Source organism: Oryx dammah, unplaced genomic scaffold (assembly GCF_014754425.2).
Source record: "Oryx dammah isolate SB20612 unplaced genomic scaffold, SCBI_Odam_1.1 HiC_scaffold_11163, whole genome shotgun sequence".
Classification (NCBI taxonomy): Eukaryota; Metazoa; Chordata; class Mammalia; order Artiodactyla; family Bovidae; genus Oryx; species Oryx dammah.
This window is the reverse complement of record NW_024080556.1, coordinates 458,292-485,193: the sequence shown is the minus strand read 5'-3', so window position 1 is coordinate 485,193 and position 26,902 is coordinate 458,292. Positions and strand designations below refer to the sequence as shown.

The window sequence follows — 26,902 nt, the reverse complement described above, 5'->3', positions numbered from 1 at the left end:
AGATCACCCATATTTACTGAAAGTACTAACAGAGGTTGATGCAGGCCTTGTGGGGCCTGAAGCTTATTCAATTGGAGAGGCCTCTCCTTAAAAGAAGAATGCAAAGTTGTAATTACAACATTAGGTGCAGGGCCTTGGAAGGCAATGAGGAATTCTGAAGCTATGTTACACCACATCAAACTAACTAAACAATTGATAAATAAATTTAAATGGTGAATGAGTAGATTTAATATTTTGGCAATAAATATGAAGATAAGGTATGCATTTTACATAAACTGTCAAAATCCATTCCTTTTACTAATGATCTGATTGCAGGGGGCGGGGGACACCTTAAAAAGTTCCCCAACATAAACTGACAGTATTCTAGAGAAAACATCATTTTTTCATAAAAATTGGGTTTCCCTTAGGATATTAGCCTGTTTTCTTATTGTCAGTAACACTATATTTTTATAAAACTATTTCTTGTTGAGCTACTGTATTTTGGTATTCTCTTTCACTGTCAGTCACTAGGTCAAGATACAGGAGCACAGAACACAGGCTTAAATGAGGCAGATCCTTGCTGGTGAATCAGTTTCCATATTGGAATGACGTGCAATGTCATAGGAAGCTTAAGAATGACTATGATGCTTCCTTAATCAGCCCAAACTTAACATTTCCTCCACTCTTTATATACATATATTCCCTTTTCTCACTTGTCGATATATTTTCCTTCCTTTACTAGATGACTTCATCTTTAAGAAATAAAAACATTCTTTTATATATTTCCCTTTCTGCCTCTGTATACATGTGGTCACTTACAGGCACTTACACATACCACTTCCATAACCAGAAACAGGTAACATAGATTTCAGTATTAGTTAACTAGCCTGGATCATAAAAAGAATTGGGAAAAAAAAAAAAACAGAAAAGATTATCTAAGACCCAAACTACAGAGTCTTGTGCTAATTCTACAGCAACAACAAAGGCTGCATCAAATCCCATTGTTAAACAGGTAGCCGAGAAGTGAAGTGTTTTATACATCTATACTATAGATTTCCACCTAGATAAATCTCTATCTTTAAAAATAATCCTTAAAGAGACCTTCCCTTCTCACTGTCAGAAAAATATAATCACAGCCTACTGTCTGTGCAATTCCACTTTCCATCTCTGCTATGTGCGTTTAAGACTTGGTAAGATACAGCTACTGTCAAGTTTCAGAACAGTTTCTTGTCTAATCTTTCTACTTCTCCAGATCTTTGATACAGAACCTGTTAGAATGTATTGCTTATTTTTCCAGTTCCTGTGTTTATCTCACTTCCACTCTTACCATCTGCTGCACTGCATTTCCTTCAGAAAAGTGAAAAGTTTTCACAGTGGCCCGAGCTTTCCCTGCAAACAATGCTCTCTTCTCCTCTTCCTTCCTTCCTCTCTCCGCTTTTTATTTGGCCTTATTTTATGTTAAGGTCAAACTGTTTTAAAGAGTTCACTTTGCAAAGATTTTTACAGGGCTGAAATTCCTATTCAAATAGTTTTGATGGATTTGTAAACATTATTGCTATTTATTACTGACTTCTGCCCAAGCACACACATTTTGGTTTGTGCTCAGTCTTTTGAATTACCTGAAAACAACTTCACAAGAAACAAACAATGAGAAATTGTGGCTTATTTCATGCCACCAAATCAGAGTAACAATCATCCAGTTAATATAATGAGTCTAAAGAGCTTTCAATATAGCCCTCTCATTTTACTGAAATGCCAACTCTACTTACTGCAAATTGGTTTATATGGACAGAATCTTTAAGGGAGGACCAAAAGAATAGAAATCTTTCAAGAACTCCCCTGAAGTATTTATTTACCCTTTTTAAGTTTGTTGTATTTACATATGCCCTTATCTTGACTGACACATCACGTCTAATAAGTGTTAAAAATACCTCGAAAAAGTGAGTTTAACGCTTCACATGTCCAGGCTTCGTCTGATGTGCTCATCTCCTTCTATAAGGATTATATAATGATGGGCATTAGAAAACAAAATTAGCTCTCTATCGCTATAACTACCATACCTAGGTTTGAATCTGGTACTAACCTTTGGTAATTTTGTGACTTTAGCCAAGTTACTGAAGCTTTGGAAGTTGCAGGTGAAAACAACATCCACCCTGCAGGACAGTAAGTTGATTAGAAACAATATATATACAGCAAGATGCCTAACTTTCCAGTCACTAAATGGAAGATGCCTAACTTTAGCAGTCACTAAATGGAAGTTGTTATTACCATTATTATAATTATTATAATTGGTATGTAGACTCAGTGCCAATCTCTGGAATCTCATTGAACTTCTAAAAGAAGCTGAAACAGCAATCTGCATTCGTTATCAGTATTTGCTTCACTGGTATAACACATTCACTTATTTTCACTTGACCTTTTAAGAACAACAAAAAAAGTGACTGACTATATTACTATAATTAAATTCATCATACGGCAGCTTTCCACATTCTACATTTAGCACTACCAGAGGTAAAGATTATCCCATCAGGCAATGGAAGGGCAAATGGTTTAATACTGCCTGTTGCTTCTCAAATGATAATCAAAACATTGTGAGAAATTTTACATACTAACAAGAAACTATGAATTTTATATTAGAAGATTAAAAGCTCTGAAAATCTTCCTTGATTTAAACCTAAAAAATGCTAGTGCAGAGTACCAAGAAAATGTTTTTAAATCATTTATGATGTTTAGCAAAAGAAAGCAGAAAAGACGTGGCTATTTCCAAGAGATCAGTTTCTCTACAATGATAACATTTTATCTCAAATTATTATGGGACCAACAGTAGGATTCAAGGTTGTCAACCATGTTAATTCCATATGATTAAAATAAATTAGCTTCTCAGGCTTCCCTAATTCTATTCGTACTTGTAATTTTCTTTGAATAGAAAAATAAATCAAGTTAGTAGATGTGAATGATTGGCACACTAGTACAGATCTGCATGCATTGTTTTATATTTTTTTTAATTTGAGCAAAACAAAATTGAAAAATACTTTTTAAATTTAGAATAACTGTTTATATAATTACTACTTGAACAAATCTACTTCCTTCAAGAAACACTGGCTCTTCATTCTACCCAGAATATCACTGAGAAAATACAGCAATAAAAGAGCTTAAAATATACAGTTTTCCTTAATAGTATTCAGCTAAAATCAGTGATTAATTTAATATTTAAATAAAAGGAAAAAGTCAATCAATAATTCAGATGTCTTCTAATATGCAGATGCCTAGTTTTACATATATAAAATAATAGATTAAATAAATTCTATCTTTTCTTCTGAGTTTCAACATTGTAGGGAAAACAACAAACTTACACTGTTTTACAGTCTTTCACTTGCAGAAACAAAATCAAAAAGGCAACATCTTTAAATGATTACATACGGTTTTATATTGATATCAGTTTTTATTATTAACAATAATGATATTGATATAAAATAAAGATATAAACAAAACAGGCATATATCTATCTCTTAAATATCTTATATAGTCAGGTAGAAGCAGAATAAAATATGCTATATTACAACATGAAATTGTTTCATAAATTATAATTATGTAATTATATGTTTATCAAGTTTCACTATATCTAAAAAATGCCTTTAGTAGATTGCACAATGGAGATCTGTTAATGGTTTGCTTACAGAAAAAACAATGAATTTATTTTATCACATGAAAAAACATAGCACATATTATCATACAAAATTCATATAAATGATATCATCATGACTCATTTCAACATTGTGTAAAATCAATCATGTTAATTTTGTTGAAGTTTTCATAATGATATATCTGGGATCAAAGATGAGGTAAACAGATAAAGTTTGATTTGATTCTTACAAATAAAATACTAAGCCATGAACAAAGTTTGAACACCCTCTGGTTCCCAAAAAATGAGAAAATGCTAACTCCCTTGAAAGCACAAATTGCCTTCAAATGTTCCTTCATTTTTTTTTTCCAATAATTGTGGCTTAAGGAAAAAATCAAACTGATTCCAAATAAAAAATATGTTTTGGGATTTTAATATGGCCAGAAGAGTGATACCACAATGTCATAAGGTATTTCTTCCTTTTTCCAATCTTACGAGATGAAAATACAAGTAGCCTCTATTTCTATATCCTAAAAAAAAAAAAATTACTTTCCATTTTGCATTGTTGGATGAGTTATGCAAGAAAAATTCAATGATTTTAAAATAAATTTTTTAAAAAGGAGTACTAGATCCAGAAAAACAGAGGGCTTGCCAAGGAACAATAATGTCATGTGGAGGGAGGGGGAAGTGGAGGAGAAGGGAAAGGAGGTCTGTGCCAAGCAAAGCTGGGGGCTGTTCAATCAGCTCTATCAGGGCTCCATCAGTGTCTCCACTCCAGCCAAATCCAGAGAAAACAAGGAGTCAAAGATTCAGGTCAATAAGCTTATAGGCGATTTGCACAAACAGCTCCTCCAGCAAGGTAAAAAACAAAGTCATATTGGCTTTTCTTTTTTATTCCTTCTCTTTGAACTCCCTGGTCCAAACACACCCTGGAAATGTCAATGTTATATGCAAGAATTTAAAAAGCTCAGCTTCTTAATCCTGTTAAGAAAAAAGGAACAAAGTTGCCTGTAAAGATCTCCTTCCTGACTGAACTCAAAGTGATTATGGTAGAGCTGCCTTTTGCAGATTCCGATGCCAGTTGCCCAAGCATCAGAGGCAAAAACATGTCATTAAAGGCACAAATGAGGAAGAAAGAAACCAAACTGACTGAAAAGCATTTATGAACTGTATGTAAACAGACTTTCTGAACTAAAATAATAACAAAATGAAAAGTAAAAAAGAAAACAGGAAACAAAATGGCCTGAATGTTTGACTGAATCAAGTGAAAAACAAGCAATTACTACCCCTCTAACCAAATCTTTATGAAACTGCGCTTTTGCTCTTCTTCTTCTTCTAGTATTAAGAATCTAAGATAATTTTTTTGTTACTTTACCTTGACATGGGGGTGAGGGATGACAAACGCCAATAATACAGGCTTTAACTGATCACAGTCCAAAGAGAAATATGGCTTTTCCTCCATTCTTAAGTTTTGAACAAAGCTACAAAGTGACTCAAACCATGGAAAGAAAGGCAAGAGTTGGGGGAAAGGAACATTCCCATGAGTCTGGAAACATTGGCAGAAATAGTTAAGTACAGTGATGAAATTATTCTGATTTTTATGTGTCCTGCTCTATCTTTCTGAGTCAAGGATGTGAAAATTTATAGAGAACATATACTCAGCTCTGGTGTTGTGGAAGGGAGCAAAGAGACTCATTAGCCTCAGACACCCCTAAACTGTTCTTCCGGAAACTGCATTAACGAGCTACAGATGGAGTCTCATCAAGACTGTGGCTAAAGGGATGGTTCCAGTTGGAGTTATTTGTATTTCCTGACAGCTTCCCTGATTTTCTTGCTTCCATTTCCTGCTTTCACTTGTACTCTCTGCAGCCCTTTCTTCTCTAGGTAGAGAGAAGTCATCATCATGGCTTTCTCTCAGTTATATCTCAGCTCTCCTCTGCGGCTTACCCAAGCCTTCCACAGCAACAAGAAGCCCAGAGATTCCTAGGATGTCAATTCCACAGGAACGGCCATACCTCTCCTATTTCCCCTCAGCTCTCTGCTGTCCTCCTCTGGCTTCCTGCAACACTAGCCTCACAGGTACAGTCAGTTTGATCCTGGAGTACCAGAAGCTCACTCCCTTCCCTCAGGTCTCCACTCAAAGTTCACCTATCCTACCATCACTCTGTATAAGGCAGTGTGCAGCACACACACACACACCCCACCCACAACGGCATTTTCTCATCTCCACCTGTGCTGTTTTTCTTCATGATCTTCAGCATCACCCATTATATTATACAATGTGAGTTTGATTGTTGTCTGTCTCTCAAGAGTGGGGACGGACTTTTGTCTATTGTTGCATCCCCAGAACCAAGAAAGGGGTCCAACACATAGCAGATGCCTAACAGAGAAGGAAATGGCAACCCACTCCAGTATTCTTGCCTGGAGAATCCCAGGGACAGCGGAGCCTGGTGGGCTGCCGTCTGTGGGGTCACACAGAGTCGGACACGACTGGAGCGACTTAGCAGCAGCAGCAACATATAAGTTGAGTTGTATTGAATTCAATCTATGGAACTGAACTGGAAGCTTCTGCCAACCTAATTATCTGTTTATGTTTGTTTTTGCTTTGGTATTAATTACTTCTGGGGCCAGAGCTAAATCCAAGTTTGAGTAACTCAGGCTTTATTCTGTTTTCTTTAATATTTTTGCATTTTGCTATTCTAAAGCTTTTTAAATATAGAAAGACAACCTTTACTTTCTGCACATTACCTGAGTCAAATGTTTTTGAATGTGGTGAGAATACCCGTTGTTACACTGTGTCTGTTTTCTTATTTTATGGATTTCCATTATGCTCCCTTTTTTCAACCCTAATTCTTCCAGACTGAAGAGCTCCAACACTAATTCATCTATAAGTAAAACACTGCACCCAGTGATCTCTCTGATCATCCTCTGTATCTAGATAGGAGGACTATAAGAAAGGCTCGCTTTTCTTTCAAAATCAACTTTAATGACATTATTTTTCCCTTTCAGACTTTGTTCAGAGATGATGTCATCAGAGACCGGTTTGTTAACTTGGTTAACTTTCTCAAAGTTCACTAATACATAGTTTCTTCAGAGGTTTGTGGTTGGTTGGTTGCTTGCTTGTTGACAGCATTATTTTCTAACAGCCTAAAGATACTGGCCTAGCAATTTTCTGCCTGTTCACGTACCATGTGACATCCTCCTGGAATGTATCCCAAGACAGGTTTATCTACTTCAGTCATTAACAAACTTGAATATTTCAGTGAGGAAACCATCTTCCAAATAATTAATAACAGTAAGCCAGTTTTAGAGCTGCTTTAATATCACCTCCATAATAAAACTTACTGTCTCTGAGTTGATCCAACAATTGCTAATATATATGAGTCCCCACCTGCCAGCAGTGACATAACTCCCCAGGTTGCTTTCCAGACCACCTATATTTCAATTTATACTAGTTTGCTTAGCTCTAAACCAACACTGATGTTCTTCCATGTTTATTCTATAAGCCAGAACAAAGGCAGAAAAAAAGGCACTGAAGCAAATACTTCAGTACCACAGGAAATGTGCAGCACTTATGGACCCAGCCTTGATGTCTTCGTCATCTGTAAATTCAAGGAAATAATTCTTGCTTGTTTCCTTCCTCTCTGAGATACGGTAAGGCAAGATGCCAAATGATCTAAACTCACTGCTCCACAGAGGATGATGCACATTGAAAGCAGTGCTTTACACTTTGCTAAATTTCTTAAAATCTAAAAGGATCAAAGCAACTTTGAAATAGCATCTTTTTATAAACATAGTTCATTTGATTCATTTCGAAGATGAAAAACAAAAAACATGAAATATGCAGCTAACCTAAAGTAAAAAGTGAAAAAGGAATCAATAGAATTGTCAGATTCAAATGTTAGGCCCCCTATGACTATAACAAGGTTTTATTAAAGTGATCTTTTCCATTTTAATTGTAAATATTTAGGCTTTAGATTCATGTGATTAAAAACTCTACACATTTAAAGATGACAAAAGTCTGACCAACTTGTTTTACATTTACGTGGAATATTACATTATAAGAGTGATTTGGATCACGTTTAATCACATTTTATAACTAGGAACTTTACTAACATTAATAGACACTTTGAGACTTTTGTAAAAAAAAAAAAAGTCTTCCCTTTGACAAGAAGAGAATAGATAATACTCATGTGGAACAGAGGAAAATGCCACAATAATAAGTAAATAACTATTCTAAACACTGAAAACATCCTGTATAATGTAGAGGTTCAATTTCAAAAGGAAACAGCAACTTTTACCCATGATAAGCTATGTCTCCAGAAAGTCGAAATTTTTCTTCTTTTCTAAAAAAGAAAAGTTACAATACAATAGATTGCTTTTATACAAAAGATAGTTGCTAAAATATAAATGAAGATGTATTGTAACTATATGAACATCTCAATACTCTTCTCTGACAATATGCCAAAATACCTTCTTTGGAAAACAAGATACTCCAGCCATGTTTTTGTGATCTTAGTTTTTAAATTCCTATCCTATTTGATAAGATTATCTCTGGAACCCAGTAAAGCAACTATGTCATTGCTAGATTGTGATTTTGACTAGATTTTTAGACAAAGAAACTTTCAAAATAATCCAGTTCATTTTCTCACACATATTTACAATGTTTAAGTTGTCACGAATCATTTAGAATATATGCAAAAGAATGTTTCATCAATGATCCCAACTTAAAAATAGTTTTCATCAGAATAACAATTCTCACATGCTTCTTCAATCCTGACACTGGTATCATTAACCATTTAAATACATATACTCTTTTAAACCTATCTGTCTTCTTCCCTGCAACAGGCAATAACACATAATTATGTGTCACTGAGACTAATATGTAAATTTCTGCAGAAAGATTAGATTCTAATTTTCCAGAGAGAAAAATTTTTTTTCCTATTACAGTTAATCAACTTAAATGAAAAATGAATGGAATCCCAGGATGACCTCAAGGGGATGCAATTCATATCAAAGAGTTGTCTCTCTTTCACACCAGTTCTTACTGCTTCAGTGGGAATTCCCTGGTCTCACAACTTATGAGAGTAAAATAATGAAATTCATTTCCTATTAAATAAAGCAACAGTGGTTTGAAACAGTAAAGCAGTATTTATCCTAAAAAATATTATGTCAAAATTAGAATTCTTATTCCCACCTAGCATTATTATCTAGCTTCAAATTAAACAAAGAATTATTTGTATAATATATATTAATTATATATTTTTAATATATTACCTATGTGTGCATGTGTGTGCTAGGTCATTTCAATCATGTCCGACTCTTTGTGACCTTTGGACTGTAACCCACCAAGCTCCTCTGTCCATGGGGATTCTCCAGGCAAGAAGACTGGAGTCGGTTGCCATGCCCCACTCCAGGGGATCTTCGAAACCCAGGGATCAAACCTGCATCTCTTTTGTCTCCTGCCTTGTAGGCAGGTTCTTTACCACTAGCACCACCTGGGAAGCCCCATGTTACCTACATTATATATTAAATGTTACTTTGCTATATTTGTCAACTTTCCAATTATTTATCGAACAGTTAATAATGTTTATTAAACAATGTTCTTAAGAATTGTAATTCAGTTTTTTTTTTTTAGTCCCTCAAGGCCTATCATTATTTTTCATTAAGACTCTGTTTAGTATAGATGGAAGTTATTATTCTGAGACTATAATTATGTAATCCTATAATAAGCATCTGCTATAAGTCCATTTAGGACTTCCCTGGTGGCTCAGATGGTAAAGCGTCTGCCTGCAATGCAGGAGACCTGGGTTCGACCCCTAGGTCAGGAAGATCCCCTGGAGAAGGAAATGGCAACCCATTCCAGTACTCTTGTCTGGAAAATTCCATGGACAGAGGAGCCTGGTAGGCTACAGTCCATGAGGTTGCAAGAGCTGGACACAACTGAGTGACTTCACTTTAGTCCATTTTCTTCCAAGAAATTACTAACTTAAAACTTGAAGTTCTATTAGGTTGAGCAAAGAAGTTCATTCGGGTTTTCTGTAACATCTTACAGAAAAACCTGAACAAACTTCTTTTGCCACCCCAATAAATTCTTTCATTAAACACAGGCCATCACCAATGATTATTACCAAATGTAAACAATGTCTAATAATTATTATTACTGCTCTCCCTGGATTAATAAACTGACAAAAGTCTTGAGTCCATACACTAAGTCTTTAAGGACAAGAGTAAGAAGAATAAATGATACTTAATAGCCATTGGTTCCTTCCTTTATTGCAGTCCTGCAACGTAAGGTAGGTACTCTACAGTGCACCAAAGAGTATATTTCCTGATCAAGATGGAAAATGGGATGCCTTCAAACATATTTTAAAACTCTTCCTCTCTATCTAGCTCTACCAGGTATTGTTCTGGTTATGCAGCATCAAGAAATGGTCCTAACAGGGAAAATATTAATTTAGCCTGAAATCTAAGTGAATATTAAGAAAGGTCTATTCTGTCCCTACTGTTCTTGTTTTCAACTAAAAGTCTCTGATGTGGGGGTCAAGGACCAGGTAACAAAGTCATCTTGAGGTCTCCAGGAGTTAATGGTCAAAGAGGTTTTCTGAACTTCAGTGAAACCAAGTGCTGGTGCTGTCACTCCATCTCCACAGTTTTAGGGTATTGAGCTCTAGGACCACAGGGATGGAAATGGCTCACTTCTTTTATTTCTAACATGCCAGAATTAAGAGAAAGTTATACTGAGGTTTTAATGATAAGTATCAAATATAAATAGTTGGCTGCTGAGACATGTATATTAGCAGTTTGGGAGGATGATATATCAGCATTCTTGATTTTAGACTATCAATTCTGATCATCAAATTCACACAAACATGTAAAAACTCACTTTCCATAGTTTCTCTGTCTGCCTAAAACAAAAAAAAAATATTGCTTACAGAAGCATAAACAGACATACAGAGATAGACATACACTCTCAGTCATGCCCTATGGGAAACAACCATGGTAAAATCAATAAAAGTAGCTATTCTAAAACCAAAGAAGCAACCTGAACACTTGTGAAATTATACATTGGTGCAGGAGGTAACAGAAGATCCATCTCACTTGCAGAGGTAAAACAATCAATCAAAAAATTAAAAAGAATCATAAGAACCCTTAAACTCAGTTTTGGAAAAGCAAGTTAAATAATGAGTGTACATGACCAATGAGGACATAATTACTGGCAGGGCCACTTGGCTCCAAGTCAAGACAGGTTGGAAATAGGTTGAGATACAGAGTCTCAGATTCTTCCTCTGTTACAATGATAGTGTATCAAAAGAATATTTAGAAGAGAGAAAGAGTGTGTATTTTCTTATTTGTCAGTATCTAAAAAGAGCACCATCCTCAATGTTGAAAGTCAATGTCAAACACTTAAGGCATTCAGTGTTCAAAAGGAGTGAGCTCAAACCTTGTATAGGGACTCTGGCCCATTCCCTGCTTACCCTCCATGATGAATTCAGTGCCTTGTAAACAACTGACGTTCAACAATATTTGTTGAAGGGATAAATGATGAACACTAAATATATTATAGTCAACTGTCCAAGCAACATGAAAATATTCAGTCAACTGGCCAATCAATATGAGACTATGTATTTAAATACACAATATGACTTATGAGTTATAAAATTCTTTTATCTTTCAAAATAATATTGCATTTTAAAAATCCTGTACACATTTTCAGATGAACACTCTTCCTCCAGGGCAGTTTTCAACTACACATCTGAGTAAATGAACTCACATATCACGCCCAGCCATTAATGATTACCTTTGTTGCAAAAGTATTCCACCTCTTCACAACTCAGATTTTCAGGCCCAAATTCTGTGGAAAAGCTTTCCTCCAGTGGAAAGTCCCCCTTTGAGATAATGTCTGTTTCCTCTGATGGACATTCTTCTTCTTCCTCTTCAATGGCATCTTCTAGTGGCCCTTGAAAAAGAAGAGGGACACTGTACCAAAAACATCTGAAGAAGAGCGTGAAATAAAATCCTTAAACCGGGTCTTTTTGATTCAGGTGGTGAAGGAGGATAAGGTATTCTACGAAAGGACAAGTAGTACCAAGGGCACCCAGACAAGATAATACCACATCCACGTTAACAAGTTACTAAGCAATGTAACAAGTGGAAAGAAACCTGTTCCTGAAATTACGAAATAGAAAGCAACCTCCATCTCCCATCCTTCCCCACCTCCAACTTGAAGCCCAAAGCTTATTCTTTTATTCTCTCCTGAAGAGCAAAACTGTGCACTTTATGTTCATTTGTTAGAATTAACTGCCTGGTAAAGAGTACAAGTCTCTTTTACACTGTTGTACAATTTTACCTGAGATTTGAATAAAGATTTAAAGTAACTGAATGCATTTTAATTGAACTGAGATTTTATTAAGTCAATACTTTTAAAAATCCATCTTAAGAGTGGATTCTGAGAAAAGATTTCATTATATGTGTTTGAAGCTTGAAGAAAAAATTACATATTTCTCTCCCTGATGAAAGCATAACCCTATTCATAATTAATTGAATTTTTTCTGAAATGAAAAGTAGTTTTCTAATGAAAAAAATGTAATTTGTATTTATGTGATACTTTTTCTGTAATAAAAATACAACTTCCTTAGAGTGAATGAGAGTCAGGTGCATTACATTAATGGGCCTATTTTATTGAAAGGAAAGGGTGAGCTGTAGTTGTTGAGATGGAGCTGAAGTGGATGACATGGAAATACCACGTGGCCGATTGTGAATTTCTGACTGCCCAGAAGAATCAAAGTATCCGACTCATTTTACTAAGTGGAAGCCTGCATTTGCTCCTAAAGAAGCACTGTGGCATTTCATCCAAAGAACACAATTATGGTAATTTGTACTAATTGTCACTCATGTCAGCAGTCTCATCAGACAGGCTAAATACTTAAAAGGCTTAGGCAGTCTCTTTCTCTTCTTGGAAATGTGGATTTAAATTTAAGGTACGTTCAAGCCAAAAAAAAAAATTATTACAGAGTTTCTTTGTCCCTTCTCAAATTTATTTTTTCTTCTTTTCTCCAAAATAACAAATGTTAAGGAAGAAAGGATGCACTAATTCCAAACACTCTGGTAATGTGCTTTTTCTTTTTTAATTCTAGGTGGAGAGTTAAAAAAAAACCATGTGTGCTCAGTTGCATTCAAAAGCCATGGATCTCATATTAGTTTTTATCTCTTGTTCATTATTTCATGTAATATATAATCTTTCACCTTTTAACAATTATGTCAAGTACTAAGACATGCAAGGAATATATAAAATAGTAATAAGGTAAAATATTACAATCACTAAAACAGTTATTTGAATAATTTGAATTATTAACTGCAAGTCTAACAAGGAATAAAATAGAATATTTCCCATGTTTTTATTTTTTCAAGATACTTAGTTTTAATAACAAGTTTGGTCAAAATAAGACACCTAAACCGTTTCATTTTTTGTATCTCATATAGGACTTTCAAAGTACTTTCATATGTGATCTTTAAAATAACCCAGTGAGGTACGTATGGGAATTATTATTCTTTCTTTTGGTAAATCTGGAAAGTAAAGGTCAGGAGGTTAGTTAACCAGAATAAGGCTACAAGCTAATATGTGAAAAAGTTGACGTGAAAACTCTATTTTATTTTAAAATACCTTTTATACCGCACTACTATGCAAACCATTCTTTTGTAATTATAAATGCATTCTTTCATAAGTAAACCTATAAACCAGGTTACTCGTAAACACAGAATCCTTCAGAAATTGCTCATGTCTACTAACATAACTTTATTTTTAGATGTTTAAAGATCTAGTCTTAAAATTGAGAAACCTCTTACTGCTCTTCTCAGATTACCAAAAATCAACCAAAATTTAAACCCTCCCAGCAAAAATAACCAGGAAAGTCTTTTTTACAGACATTACCAAAAATAAAATAATTGATTATGAATATTTAATTATTTGCATAATTTATATCCTTACCAAGTCAATCTATAAAGGAAACTGCCTTAATATCAGTTTATATCATGTAACAGACAAGACAATCTAGACTTCTTTTGGAATACATGCTCTTGGGTTTGGTTAACAAAAAATAAATCTCTAATTGTAAAATAAATCTTTTAAATAATTCATATAAATTTTACTGAATGTCTTTTTTACTTGTGTATGCTCTTCAGTTACAGAAGCCTAAATATTATAAAGAAAGTGCATGCACATTACTAGAATAAAATTAATACTAAAATACATTGTTTTTTAAAAATAAAATGTGAGCAAACTTTCTAACATTCATAAAAAAGTCTTTATTGAAGATAATATGTACTGGAACAATTATTTAAAATCGTCCAGGACTTAACAATTTGGCTCCTATAGTATACATTAAATTAAAATTTAATCACTTTATTAAAAAATGAATGGAAAATCTCATATGCAATTTTGGAAAAACATTGACATAGGCTCAATAAGTGTCTAACCAAGCCATTCATATATATACACATATGTCAAAAAGGCTTCCACATCATATATAACTTTTATTTATCAATGACTATGGTAAGATCTTAAATGACAGTATAGTGTTCTATATTCCAGGGGCTGTTTTATTTTATGTTGTCTATCTATTTGCAATTCAAAGCATGTAATTGAAAAGAAGCACTTATTGTCAAAAACAAATTACAAAAATCCAAATGAAAGGTAAAAAGAAATTTCTGAGTTCACTGCTCAAAATACATGAGATCTCACTGTCAATATTTATAACAGGTAAAAAAAAGGTGATTTAGTAACCAATGTGTATTTCGCCCAAAGCACGTGTCAGATTGATATAATTTATTGTACTTTAAAATGTGAAATTACTAACCATTTCTTTAGCTATGCTATCAAATCAGGCTCTGGCAAAAAGTTTTCTCTTAAAATGCATAGTATTTATGGTTTAAGATTAGATCTCACCCTACTCTCTATATTGCAAACCTTACAGATAATCAGTGGCTATAAACTAACATTTTAAGAGGGTAAGAGACACTTGAAGCACAAGCACAATTAATAGCACCGATGAGGGAGGGAATGGAGGAGCCTCCTGTGAATGGATTAGTGGGCACAGAAGTCCACTTCAGAAAAATCACCACACATAATTTGACACAAATAAAACTATCTACTTAGAAAAGGCTTACGACTGAGCTCTCTGTGCCCTCATGGAGAAAATTACTTCTGATTGAGGCCACTTGGCAGGCAAGTGAAAGGAAATCTGAATTTCAACTCTTCAATTGCCTCTGATTTACAGATATTCAAACACACTCCAGAAGGAACAGTCTTAATGTTTATAAATATAAATATTTATCTGATTTTCCAAATGCGAACAATTAACTGTACATCCTAAAGTTATTAATACAATGCTGGATGTCGGGCGCACAATGCTGTTAATCATCTCTCAGAATGAAGAGGTATCTTTTCATCTTTTGTATTGGATTACTAATAGAGATTACCGGAAGATTCTGGTGGACGCAAAGAAATACTTCCATTTTCAGAAAGGGAGACAACTGGTACCCAGGAACCACCTGAATTGACAACTACTTTACTACTTCTGCCCTCTAGAGATAAAGCTGACGCTAAGAAGGGTGGTGCAGATTCACAGCACTTGACAATACCCAGGACCTTCCCAAAGTGCGGGAAAGCTTTATCGGCGTGTGTTAGTCACTCGGTTGTGTCTGACTCTTTGCGAACCCATGGACTGTGGTCTGCCAGGCTTCTGTCCATGGGATTCTCCAGGCAAGAATACTGGAGTGGGTAGCCATTCCGTTCTCCAGGGGGTTCATCCTGACCCAGGGATTGAACCCGAGTCTCCTGCCTTGAAGGGAGATTCTTTACCATCTGAGCAATCAGGGAAGCCTGCTGGTACTTGCTAAGGCTTTTATTGACCCAGCACCAACAGATATGTTGCAAAAGTTGAGCCTATGTGTGGCAGAAACTTTTCATGTGGTGGTTGTTTCAGTGATTCGGAATTGGCAAAGAACAACAGAAGCATTCAAGGTTAAGTAGTCCTATCCTATAATGAATGTCAAGAATTAGATTTATTTAGTTAAGAAGCATTTTGAGGAATACTTCTCCCTGGACAAATGAATTCATGAGAAAATTATTATTGTGATTTCAGGTGGTTGAAATCCCTGAAGCCCATCCAAAGCCACTGGAGTAAAAGCTTGATGACAAAAAAAAAAAAAAAGGCAAACAAGCAAAAACTCTAGGGAAAAAATATAGGAGATATATAAGAATTTAGAACAAATAGGATTAAAATAAGCAATACAAGGAGGAAATGCAAAAAATGATAAAGACCAACATCATAAATATTAAATCAAATAAACATGTCTTTCAACATATATTATCTTGATAAAAAATTTCCTACTCTGGCAGCCTACTATAAACTAGACTGATCCTCACATAAATGTCAGACTGTCTTTGTTCATATAAATTCAAAGCACTTCAGAATGAGGCACCCAAGAAAGAAATTAAATTCTACAGAAATTAATATACATTGTCAATTATGAAGAAGAGAAATGCCAAATTCTATATTCTGATACAATGTCCCCCAAAATGGTTTCTTTCTCTTAAGTACTCGCTGGAATTAATTTATTATAAATTATTTTAGTTAGGTTTTGTATATGCTTTGATTAAAACAAGACACTTTGGCATAACGGAACTATAGAGAGCATTCAGGCTCCTCTCCATGCATTAATATTCTAAGCATTCTAGAGGCTGCACAAGACTAGCCACCTAGCAAAATGAGACTGTTTCAGAATACTGGGCAGCCTTGATTACGACCGACAGGTGGGAAGAAAGTCGAATTAAAATATTATCATTCCCAATAATTACAATAATCCATCACAGTGTGCTCAGAAATTCTGCTAGGTGAGTTTCCTCTAAAACACACAAGTATTTCCAAACCTTTTTATTCTGTGGTTTTAAATGTATGCCATTTCAGGTCATTTTTAACATCTGTTAGTATTATTAAAACTTCCATCAAAAATTTATTACATAATTTTACATACAGGACATATGCAGAACAAAGAACACGTGATGAAATAAATTTCTTAAAATCTTAATGAACAAATGAAAATGAAAATGGTGCACTGTCTCCAAGTTGCCAGCTCCTGTTTTGTGCTTCTTTAAACCTGTTTGCAAAAGAATCACTCACACAAAGGAGTAAGAAGGTACATAAAACATAAACAATAGAGATCTGTAAATCTGACTATTCAAACAATTTAACATATACCATTCTTTAATATTACATAATAATTAGCCCACGTTTTCATGTAATGCTATCTTTCAAAAAGTGAATATGACAATATAAGCTACGGATAGACAAATTATGGTTTACATTTAATACATAATATACAAATATGTCAAAACTCTATACAGGTATGCTGTATGTTAGTTACTAGGTAAGGGGAACTAATATAACCTTTCCATTCTAAACTTATGTTACATTCTCTACATGTGATAGAAATGTGGCAGTGGACTAATATTAATATTTAAATTGGATGTCATTACCGAATCCTCTGTATTCTAGCCTCATATATCTTCGTTAATCTCAGGATGATACTCATAAAACACAAAATATAAAATCCTTCTAATAGGAAAGGCTGTTAGTTTCATACATTCTGTAAAATATGGCTTGTTTGTCCAATTAGAAGTGAAAACTAAAAATGCAACTCTAAAAAGCAGAAATCCACAAAAATGCACCCCTGCCCATCTCATTATGGAGTAGGAACATGTCTATCTTTAGAGTACTAATATCTTTTAACTGTATCTGGGGCTTTTTTTGTGGCTCTCAGTAGTTCCTCTCCTAGAGTTTTCAGCTGCTACACTCAGATTCCTTAGGATCATCATTACCCTGTAGGCACACCTCAAAATGCTACTCACCTGGTTCCTATTACATTTGTCTCATGCATATCCCACAGAGTCATTTAATGAGAAGGGGCAGGGAAGAGGGATGCTCTTTGGACAGTGCAAATCCATACTAACTCATGTAATTGAGCTTAACAGCAAGAATAAAACCTTATTTCTGTAGGTTAAAAAAATAGAATTTTAAACGAGCAAGTTCTTCCTGCAGTCACTCACTTTTAACAATAGTTGCATCAGGGGATCTAGTAGGAAGGAAACATTTTTATTAATTTTTCTCTTATCTGCCAAAAGAATGTTGATTTTTTCATTTGCGTTTATTGCCTGCAGGTAGCAGACCACAGAATTATATAGTAGAAATTCTTCTTTTTGATTAATTTCTTTCCATGTGTTAGGTTATTTCTTATATATAATTGATTTTGGGCTTTGCTCATAGCTGTACATCTTTTTTATATCTGTACCAACTGCTGTCCTTCAATCTAGAAAGTTGAAGGAAATTACCTGAATTTGCTAAGTTTATTAAAAATGAGATCTGTGAATATTTAAATTGAGTTTTGAAATGTTAATGCAAAAAAAGATATTAGAGAATTTTTAATGGTGGGTTCAATTTGACCATATTCCATTGTAAAAAGAAGAGAAGAGGGTCAGGTATTATTCAAATTGTTTCTTTAGGGGGAAAAATGAACTCTTTGATTTTTATAAAAATAGAAGAATATTCTTTGCTACAAGGTCCTTGGCCATTTTTATTAGATAGCAGTATTAACACTTCTTATATGTAAATCTGAGAACACTTTAAATTCTTTAATTTTTTACCCTGAAATGCTGTTTTTGGAACCTTCAAATTAAGTCAATGATACTAACAAGAAAATACTTTTGCTTACAACATATGCAAACCTAGCAAGCAGCAACTAATCGTACAGAGCAGATTAAACACTGACATCACAGGAAAAACAAAGTCTGATGAAAAAATCTAGATAAATTTAAACTAGAATCTCTAATGACTAATTTACTCTCAGGCAGGAACTCAGGCATTGAAAAAAAAGTGAGTTCATTAATAAGTGCCTTGTGCATTGACCCAGGAAGTCAGTGACAGAGTTGGCACTGAAATTCACATATTTTGTAATCAGGTCTCTCAGTCCAGAGCCCCACAAAGCTTTCTGAAGATGATAACTATTGTAAAGAAACACAAAAGTATATTCATTACTAAAACTATGTATTTCTATGTGATTTGATACATTTCAATAATATAAAGCCCTTAGTAATAACTAAAAATAGATGAAAATCTTATAAATTATTTTGTTATTTTTATGAGACTTTCATGTATTCATGTATTCATTCATTCATTCGTTATTCACTTAACCAGTATTTATCGAGGGTGAAGCACATGGCAGGCACTATATTGCGTACTGAGTTAACAGTAATGCACAAAGTGGATGGTCCCAGCCAGCAGGGAGTGGATAACTGAATGAAGCAGACAAATGTCACACATACAATACATGCAACTTTTTTTTAAGATACTCCATTTTAACATGGGGAGGGCAAGAAAGCCTTCTTAGATATCCTAAATTCCAGTTATTTGTGCATTTTCTTATTTCCTCAGATATAATTTTATCTGACCTCCATTTGTAACTGGAAGTAACAAGTATGGTACCTAGCATTTAACCATGGCATTTGATAGTTATTCAAATAAGAAACTTTAGTTGAATTTAATTGTCATAAAGTTGAAGATCAAATCAAGGAGAGAGAATACTGGGTCCAATTATTACTAATTATATTGCTGAAGGAAGTTTATTCTGCTATCAGTGTGAAATCCATGTCATTTCCTGGTTATTCAAATCAGGTTCCATCCACCCACAACCTGCCAAACGTTTTCTGGGGGATGTGAGATCAGGCAAGCAGAAAATTTTCCACAAAATCAACTCTGCTATCACAGCAGATCATCAGGTGTTACCCAGAATGTGAATACAGTAAGTTATATTATTCTAAAAGCACTATGAGTACAAAAAAAGTATTTGAATCTGCCCACACAACCTCTTATACATGATATGTGAGTGTTATTTATTAGGTGAATTAATCAGAACTTATAAGTTTATAGACCTGTACAAGGGGAAAAAAAATGCATCTTCTTTAGAAACTTCAAAGCACCACCAAAATGAGCTAGTATTATTTGACAAACCAAAAATTGTGCAAAACTAGAGAATAATATCCTATATTGTTTTACAAAGCTAAATTAGTATAAGCAAAAGAGATGTTATTTTTTTAAATTATCTTATTTAAATGGAGATACAAAAAACAGGGAGAAGGGGAGCCTAGTCTTCTGACTCTAGAGTGGAGGCATATTTCTTTCTCTTTCTAGAGCAACTCAAAGACAATGCATGTTTTTCAAAAGTCTACAATAACAACAAAAGCATTAGCCAAACAATAGATATTAAACAAAGGATTCTGACGATTAATTTCTTAAACAACTTCATAAGGCAAAGATGAATCAACATAGTCCTTAAAAACATTCAGGATGCATTTCTTTGTCTCATAAGCAACATAGCTGCATCATGTGAAAACATCCAGCAAGCACATGGCTACATGCAAGAAATTAAAGGAAAATCACTGCAAAGATTTGGGGGAATTTTTTTAGTTACAAGAAAAATATCAACAAAAATACTTGCATCAGGTTTTGGTCACTGTATATATAAACTTCCTTTTCTTCTTAATAAAATTATAATCTAACAATCCCCATCTCATCACATAGATCAATTTCCCTCTACTTATTCCTTCAGTTTAATAACATCCTTTCTGACCCTGCTTTATTAAAATGATTCTTTACATGTACAATTCATTATTGATTAAACCTTCTAAAAAACTCATTTTATAAAATAACGGCTCTAAAAATGATGCCTGATTTCACTGGCTAATTACAAACAGTTTGATAGCAAACAGTGGTTCTCTAAATGTCATCCTGAGACCAGCAGCATTATCCTCATCAGACAACTTGATAGAAATTCAAAATTAATTGTCAGACTCCACCCCAGATCTGGCTTCAGAAACTCTGAGGGTGAGGCCCATCAACCTGTGTTTTAACAAACCCGGTAAGGGATTCCAATGCATGCTCAAGTTTGAGAACCACTGTAGGAATATAAATGCTAGACGTCACTGTGTAACAGTACAAGTTATATTTTTGTTATCATTAAATAGAAACAGTATAATATTTTGAAATTAACATAGGCTCCATCCTTTGTGTACTGCAGCTGATTCTGTGATCAAACTACTTATCACCAGGGCAACTTAGTGCAATCAGACCTGATTAGTGGCAGGTTAGGTTTGCTTATTTAGTACTGGTTAATGGTTCTCCCAAATAATGCCAGAGAGTCTAGAAAGCTTCAGTCACATTGTTTCAGACAATTTGGGATGACATGGAACAGACTGGAGCCACTACTTCAGGTTGATCCCACATGTTACTTACTGATTCATACACTTCCAGGAGCCCCGAATAATGCAAACAATTGAGCAGCCAGTGAATTTGGCTAAAAAGTTTTTCATGTGTGTCTGGCTATGCTACAGAAAAATATCTTTATACAAATAGGGAATGCATCTCAATTTTTTAAAATCACAGTCTGCCATGTGAGTTATTTGAAAACCAATAGCTTCAAGCAGCCTGGCTTTCTCCTCATCCTCCTCTTCTGAGGATAGGGCATCTCGTGAGATGAAACGCCCAGCCAGACAGAGCAGGCCCATCAATCAGTGGCAATCAGTGTGAAGCAAGAGGTCAGGCAGATTACACAGGTTCCTCCACTTATCATCTCTCGCTCCAATCCCTTATTATGATCAAGCTGGTGCACAAACCAAGTGTGGTCTCCAGGATTTTATGGAGCAGTACCATGGCCAACCTTCATTGTTAACCAACATATGCGGCTTGCAAACTACATGTCCCAGCACCACCGCCTTGAACAGAATAGTCAACTATAGGCACAGAATAGGCAACTACAGAAATCTATTCCATTTTCACAAATAGGTGTGGCCTCCTGCTCCTGGAATGCTGCCAATTTGGCCCTCCGTTTGAGTTTGACACAGTAAATAATGATGAATATTCTCTTTATGCCTGTACAGTCCTGCACACGTTTTCTGCACAGCGAGAAAAACAATTCCTCACACAAAACAAAGCACTGTTGTGGATCCTGTGCATTAAGTGGGAATACAAACTTTATAAGAATTTGCCTAATTTCACAAGCGTGTGTGTAATTTTCCAAATTTCCATTCTGACAGATCTCCTTCATCTTCGGGGGATAAAAAAAAAAAAAAAAACAAAACACAGATCTATAGTTGCAAAACCCTAACAAAGCGATGGGGGTGGGTGGCGCTTTGTGACTGAAGGTGAAAACAAATCAACCTGTTCATCAGGCTCTAATTGTGCCACGCCCTGGGATACATATCGAAAGGGCACTTTATAACAAGTGTTCCACGCTGTCATTAAACCACTATAAAGGTACCTCGATTCAGTGCTTGTGAACATCTCTAGAGGCCCCAGAAAGCACTTCCCCATAAAACATATCTTCAAAAAGACTTTTATTTTATACTAGCACATGAAAAGAGTATCTAAAGACACAGAGGCACTCAATATAGCTATATTTTTAAGAAGAACACTTACTCTCTGGAGAAATAGGAGAGCAGGTAGAGTGCCAGTGATAACAAAGCTAGCTTATCCACACTGCTCCAGCAGAGGCAACATGGAGGATGCATCTAAGCGCTCTCTTAGAAAGAAAATATCCTCTGCCTTTGGCAACAAAGACTACAATAGAATAAAAGCAAGCACCTTTACAGGCAGAAGTTATAGGGTAAGCCAAAAGGTGGAAAGCTAACATAAATGAACTCTCTGCTGGTGACTCACAGCCCTTCAATATTTGCATCGTAAACCCTGTGCCAGCCTCCAGGAGACACTCTCCTATGCACTTCTGATATAAGTAACTAGAACACACGCATACACACACACACACACACACACACACAGGGAAAAAAACTGGGCATGGTTGCTTCCTTTCCAATTAAATAGAATTTCACTTTTTTCCTTTAAACAGTAAGCATACAAATGAATTTACTAACTATTGAAGGTGGTAAGCTATAAAGTTCTTATTTCAATACTGATTATATAGCCACACTTAATGAAAAATCTAGAAAGATTCTCACCCACAGTGATTCAATCCCAATCACCCTCTCACTCAAGCCAAAGAAATACACATTCCTTCCCTCCAAAAAGAAAATTCCAGAATGCCAGTATTATCAGGACTTACCTAATATTCGATGCATTGGCAATAAATACAGGGGAATTTTCTATCTTAAAGTCACATTTTCTAACTCTTGTAAATGACACAAATTCATCTAACTTGAATCATCTAGAAATAAACATCTTCCTGTCTTCAAAAAAGGTTCACCTTAAACAGGTGAATTAGTACTTTTTTTTTTTTTCAGTTTGCTTTTGGTCTATTTTTGTTGTTCTCCTTTGTGGTTATTTTCTATTGGCAATTACAATTTAGAACCAGTACACTATAAACAGCAATGAACCAAACTATATAGATGACTTTTATATGTTAATATTCTTTCCCTAGTTCAGACATAATTTTTCAGCCATTTAAAAAAAATCATTCTATCAGCCTCCCACTCTGTTTTTATATACCTAAAATATTTTACTCTTGATGTGGAAAAATATAACCAAGTAAATCTTACCAGAAAAAGAAGAAATTAAATCACAGAATGGATGCCATTCACTGTTAACTACAGTATTCAATCTGATCCTGCTTCCTCCCACTCAAGCTGTTATTACTCTATGCTTTCTGAGAACAAAAAGAAGTATGTACCTGTCACCCAGCACCATCCACCACACACTAGCTTTCCCATTCCAGCCTTCTATCTTGGATCAGGCTAACCCTTGGCTCAAATATTAAATAAGTATAAGAAAGCATTGGTGGAAACATACCCTGATGCCCTCTGCATCCTCAGAGGGAAATCATGGTGCCTATCGTTGGTTCTGCCATTCTCTTCTTCGTCCCGAGTCTTATTCTATAGTCTCTATTATAACTGGCACCAATGTTAGTCTGAATGAGATTCACACTGAATGTCTGATGAAAATGAAGACTTTCAAGCCTCACTCCCAAAGATTCAGCAGCTCTGGGATAGGACCTAGGAATTAGAATTTTAATCCTGCATCTCAAGTTATTCTAATAGAGATCACACACTGGGATGCTAGTGATATGTGTTCCAAAACTGGAAAGAAGGGGAGAGTGAAGCAGATCTGAGCTATAACATCCCTAAAACAATAGGAGAGGCTTCCCAGGTGGCTCAGTGGTAAAGAATCCACCTGCAAATGCAGGAGATGCAGCTTCAATCCCTGGGTCGGGAAGTTCCCCTGCAAGAGGAGATGGCAGCCCACTCTAGTATTCTTACCTGAAAAGTTCCTTGGACAGAGGAGCCTGGTGGGCCACAGTCCATGGGGTCTCAAAGAGTCGGATATGACTGAGCATACACACACAACAGTATGAGGGGCAAGGGAAGAACGGATCATTTTTTAACAGTAAACCCTTGATATCATTTGGTTCCTTTATATTTAGTTCTACTTTGACCAAGAACACCTCATTCTATTTTGGAGGCTAAAGTGTATGTATTGATAGAAGGCATTAATTCTGCAGCTTTATTTTCTATGAGGCCTCCTTTCCACATCTGAAGAGACATACAAGATCAGTCTCGCCATTTATTTTATCCATTGCACTTGAGAATTATTCATGTACCATATGGAGAATTGGCTCCTGCTGAAGTTGGGGGGGAATTCCATTTCATCATGCTTCCCAATGCTCTTTGGAGATTTAACTGTGACACAAATGAAGCATATCTAAGTTAGGTTATAGAAACTGTTACCTTTCCTTTGGTTTTGTTTTGTTTTCTTGCCGTATGTAGTTGCCAGTGAAGAGTTATAATGAGGGACAGGGTTGGGGGGATAGAACTGATATTTTTTATGAGCTGTTGATAAGTTGAGGTGTTTTAAACGTTCTCAAGAAATCTGCCACAATTCTATAAACAGCTACTGAAAATTTCACAAACTCTTTGAAAGAAGCAATATGTGAATCGGGGAATAATGTACAAAGTGTAATTTACATGTCGGTTTGGGAAGGTTGTACAATTGAGAGGAAAGTTCTTTCAATGAGGAAGTTAGAGATAACACAATTCAAATTGAGTTGAATTGTCCTAATTTTATTGAAATATTTAAGAACTACGTAGATTAGCAAGGAAAAAGTCAACAAGCAAAAATTCAGGTTTAAAAATTTTTAAGAGCAACCTCTCTGTTACTATATATAAGATATATTAATAATAACACCTTGTGTATCTACAGTCAAGCAATAACACATTAAAAAAAAAACTGTGACAAACCACTAACTCAACCATTAAGACTTAAATAACAAAGAAAAACATTTGGTTAAATTTTTGGCTAAAAAAATTATTTGGTTAAAATAGGTTAGATAATAAAGTTTATTTTATACAACACAGAAGTGTATTTCTAAAAATATGTTTGTATGAATGGAGACACAAAGCCACTTCTTTAAAAATCTCATGAAACTGGCTGAATCAGTAATAGTGCACGAGAACAAGAAAGTATATATCCAACTGTCAGAACCTGTTTATCCTCCAGCTTCCTAAATCCTTTAGATCTCTACTCTGAGTTGTTGCATTTTCTCTTATTTATGACAAGAACCTAGAACCTATGGTCAAATCTGCCTTGTTTCAAGTTCCTTAGCATGAGTAGCCTCCCACAAGTATCACAGTTTTGGTGTCTTTACAATTCCAGGGAGATCACAAATCTCATTAGGAACTCTCACTGCTAAGGAGAAAATATGAACAATTTATCTGCCCCCTGGCCAGGAACTGTGCTAGACACTCTATTCTATATCATCCTGGCTTTGCCATCTTTACCATCAAGAAGGAGAAAGACCTAATAACCAGGACAAAGCTGATAGAGATAGCAGAAATCCTAAAGTGTGCTGATTCTTGGTTTTATGATTTGGCTATCTCTGTCATTTCGCTTTGTTAAGAAAATACAAAATAAGGGGCCCTTGGAGTTGAGGGTTAGTGATGAGGGAGCAATTTTGAAATAAGACAATATGTTAACTAACATGTTAATGACTACAAAGGAAGGCTTTCCATGTATTGCCCAGAAATACATTTACTTAGTAAAATGCAGTAGTATTTTCAAAATAGGCTTTTCGGTAAGATTTTGAGATATTCTTTCAAACTAAATATATAAGGAGGGACAGTTAAAATCACAATGAAGACAACGAAAAGTATAATGATAAGCAATATATAGACAGCTGAGTCCAGAAAAATATAATTAGTGTTATTAATAACAAATGATAAAAAAAAACCACACAAGAATGCAGAGAAAAATACAAATGGGTTAAAAAGATGATAGGTGGAAAAAAAAGACCAGAGCAATCTGGTTATACAACTGCAACCCACTAATAACAGATATGCCTAAATTTAAGTGTACTGAGGATATGATGAACTGACAATTTGTATAATATTAAGAATTTCAAGACTGGGAGAAAGCCCCCATACTTGATATTAAGGAAAATAACTAAAATCAATATCAAGTTCATGTTTGTATTGTCAAAGAAAACCAGTAAAGACAGAATCATCTTTTTACCCCTACATCTATCTTTCTCTCCACATCAAAAGTAAATCACATAAAAAAGAAAAAACAATGACAAAAAGCAGAAGGAAAAAGTAGCATAGCCTTACAGGGGAAAGCTATAAAAGAACATAATATTCAGTTGACTCTGAAATTTATATGTGATGTTGACCAAAACAGTCTCACATCTGCTCAGATCAGGCAGTCTCAGTGTCTGCCTCAGACACTACATCATAAGACATCATTGCTGCAAACCTTCTTTTAAAGATGTGTTCCCAATTGCAGAGAGATGAATTATTAACCATTTAGAATGGAAAGACAGAGCTTAAAAATAATTCGCAGGGAAAACTGAAACTTACCAAAGATAAAAAGATACTTTTTAAATTACAAAGAAAAGAAGTTTGATTCAAATGAGTCTAAATTCTTGTTTGAAATACTGTAATAAAATAGAATATTAGACAACATATATTAAAAAGGCATTAAATATTAACAAGATTAGCAAACATAGAGTAGATTAACAGAAAATAGGGTATGGGGTTGAAAAGATGGCAAAGCAACTAATTCCTCTCTAAAATAAATTTAAATTATTTTGGGTTTGATAATTAGATAAAAATAGACTTTTAGAAACAAACTGGATAATACTTCAAGATAACATTTAGTAGGAACTTTACTTTCCTATATTTCAATATACTAAAACCAAGTAATAATAATATACTAAAAAAAAAGTTAAAATACAATAATTAGGAGCACA

At 34.8% G+C, this 26,902-nt stretch overlaps 1 protein-coding gene across 1 annotated transcript in view; it reads right to left on the bottom strand.

Annotated features, from left to right (window-relative positions):
• Nucleotides 1-26,902, bottom strand: part of LOC120860698 (zinc finger protein ZFPM2) — a 523,309-nt gene that overhangs the window by 406,944 nt on the left and 89,463 nt on the right. Inside the window, exon 2 of the mRNA XM_040236456.1 lies at nucleotides 11,403-11,561. Within this exon, the coding sequence (XP_040092390.1) occupies nucleotides 11,403-11,561 (159 nt within the window). The remainder of the gene's footprint in view (nucleotides 1-11,402; nucleotides 11,562-26,902) is intronic.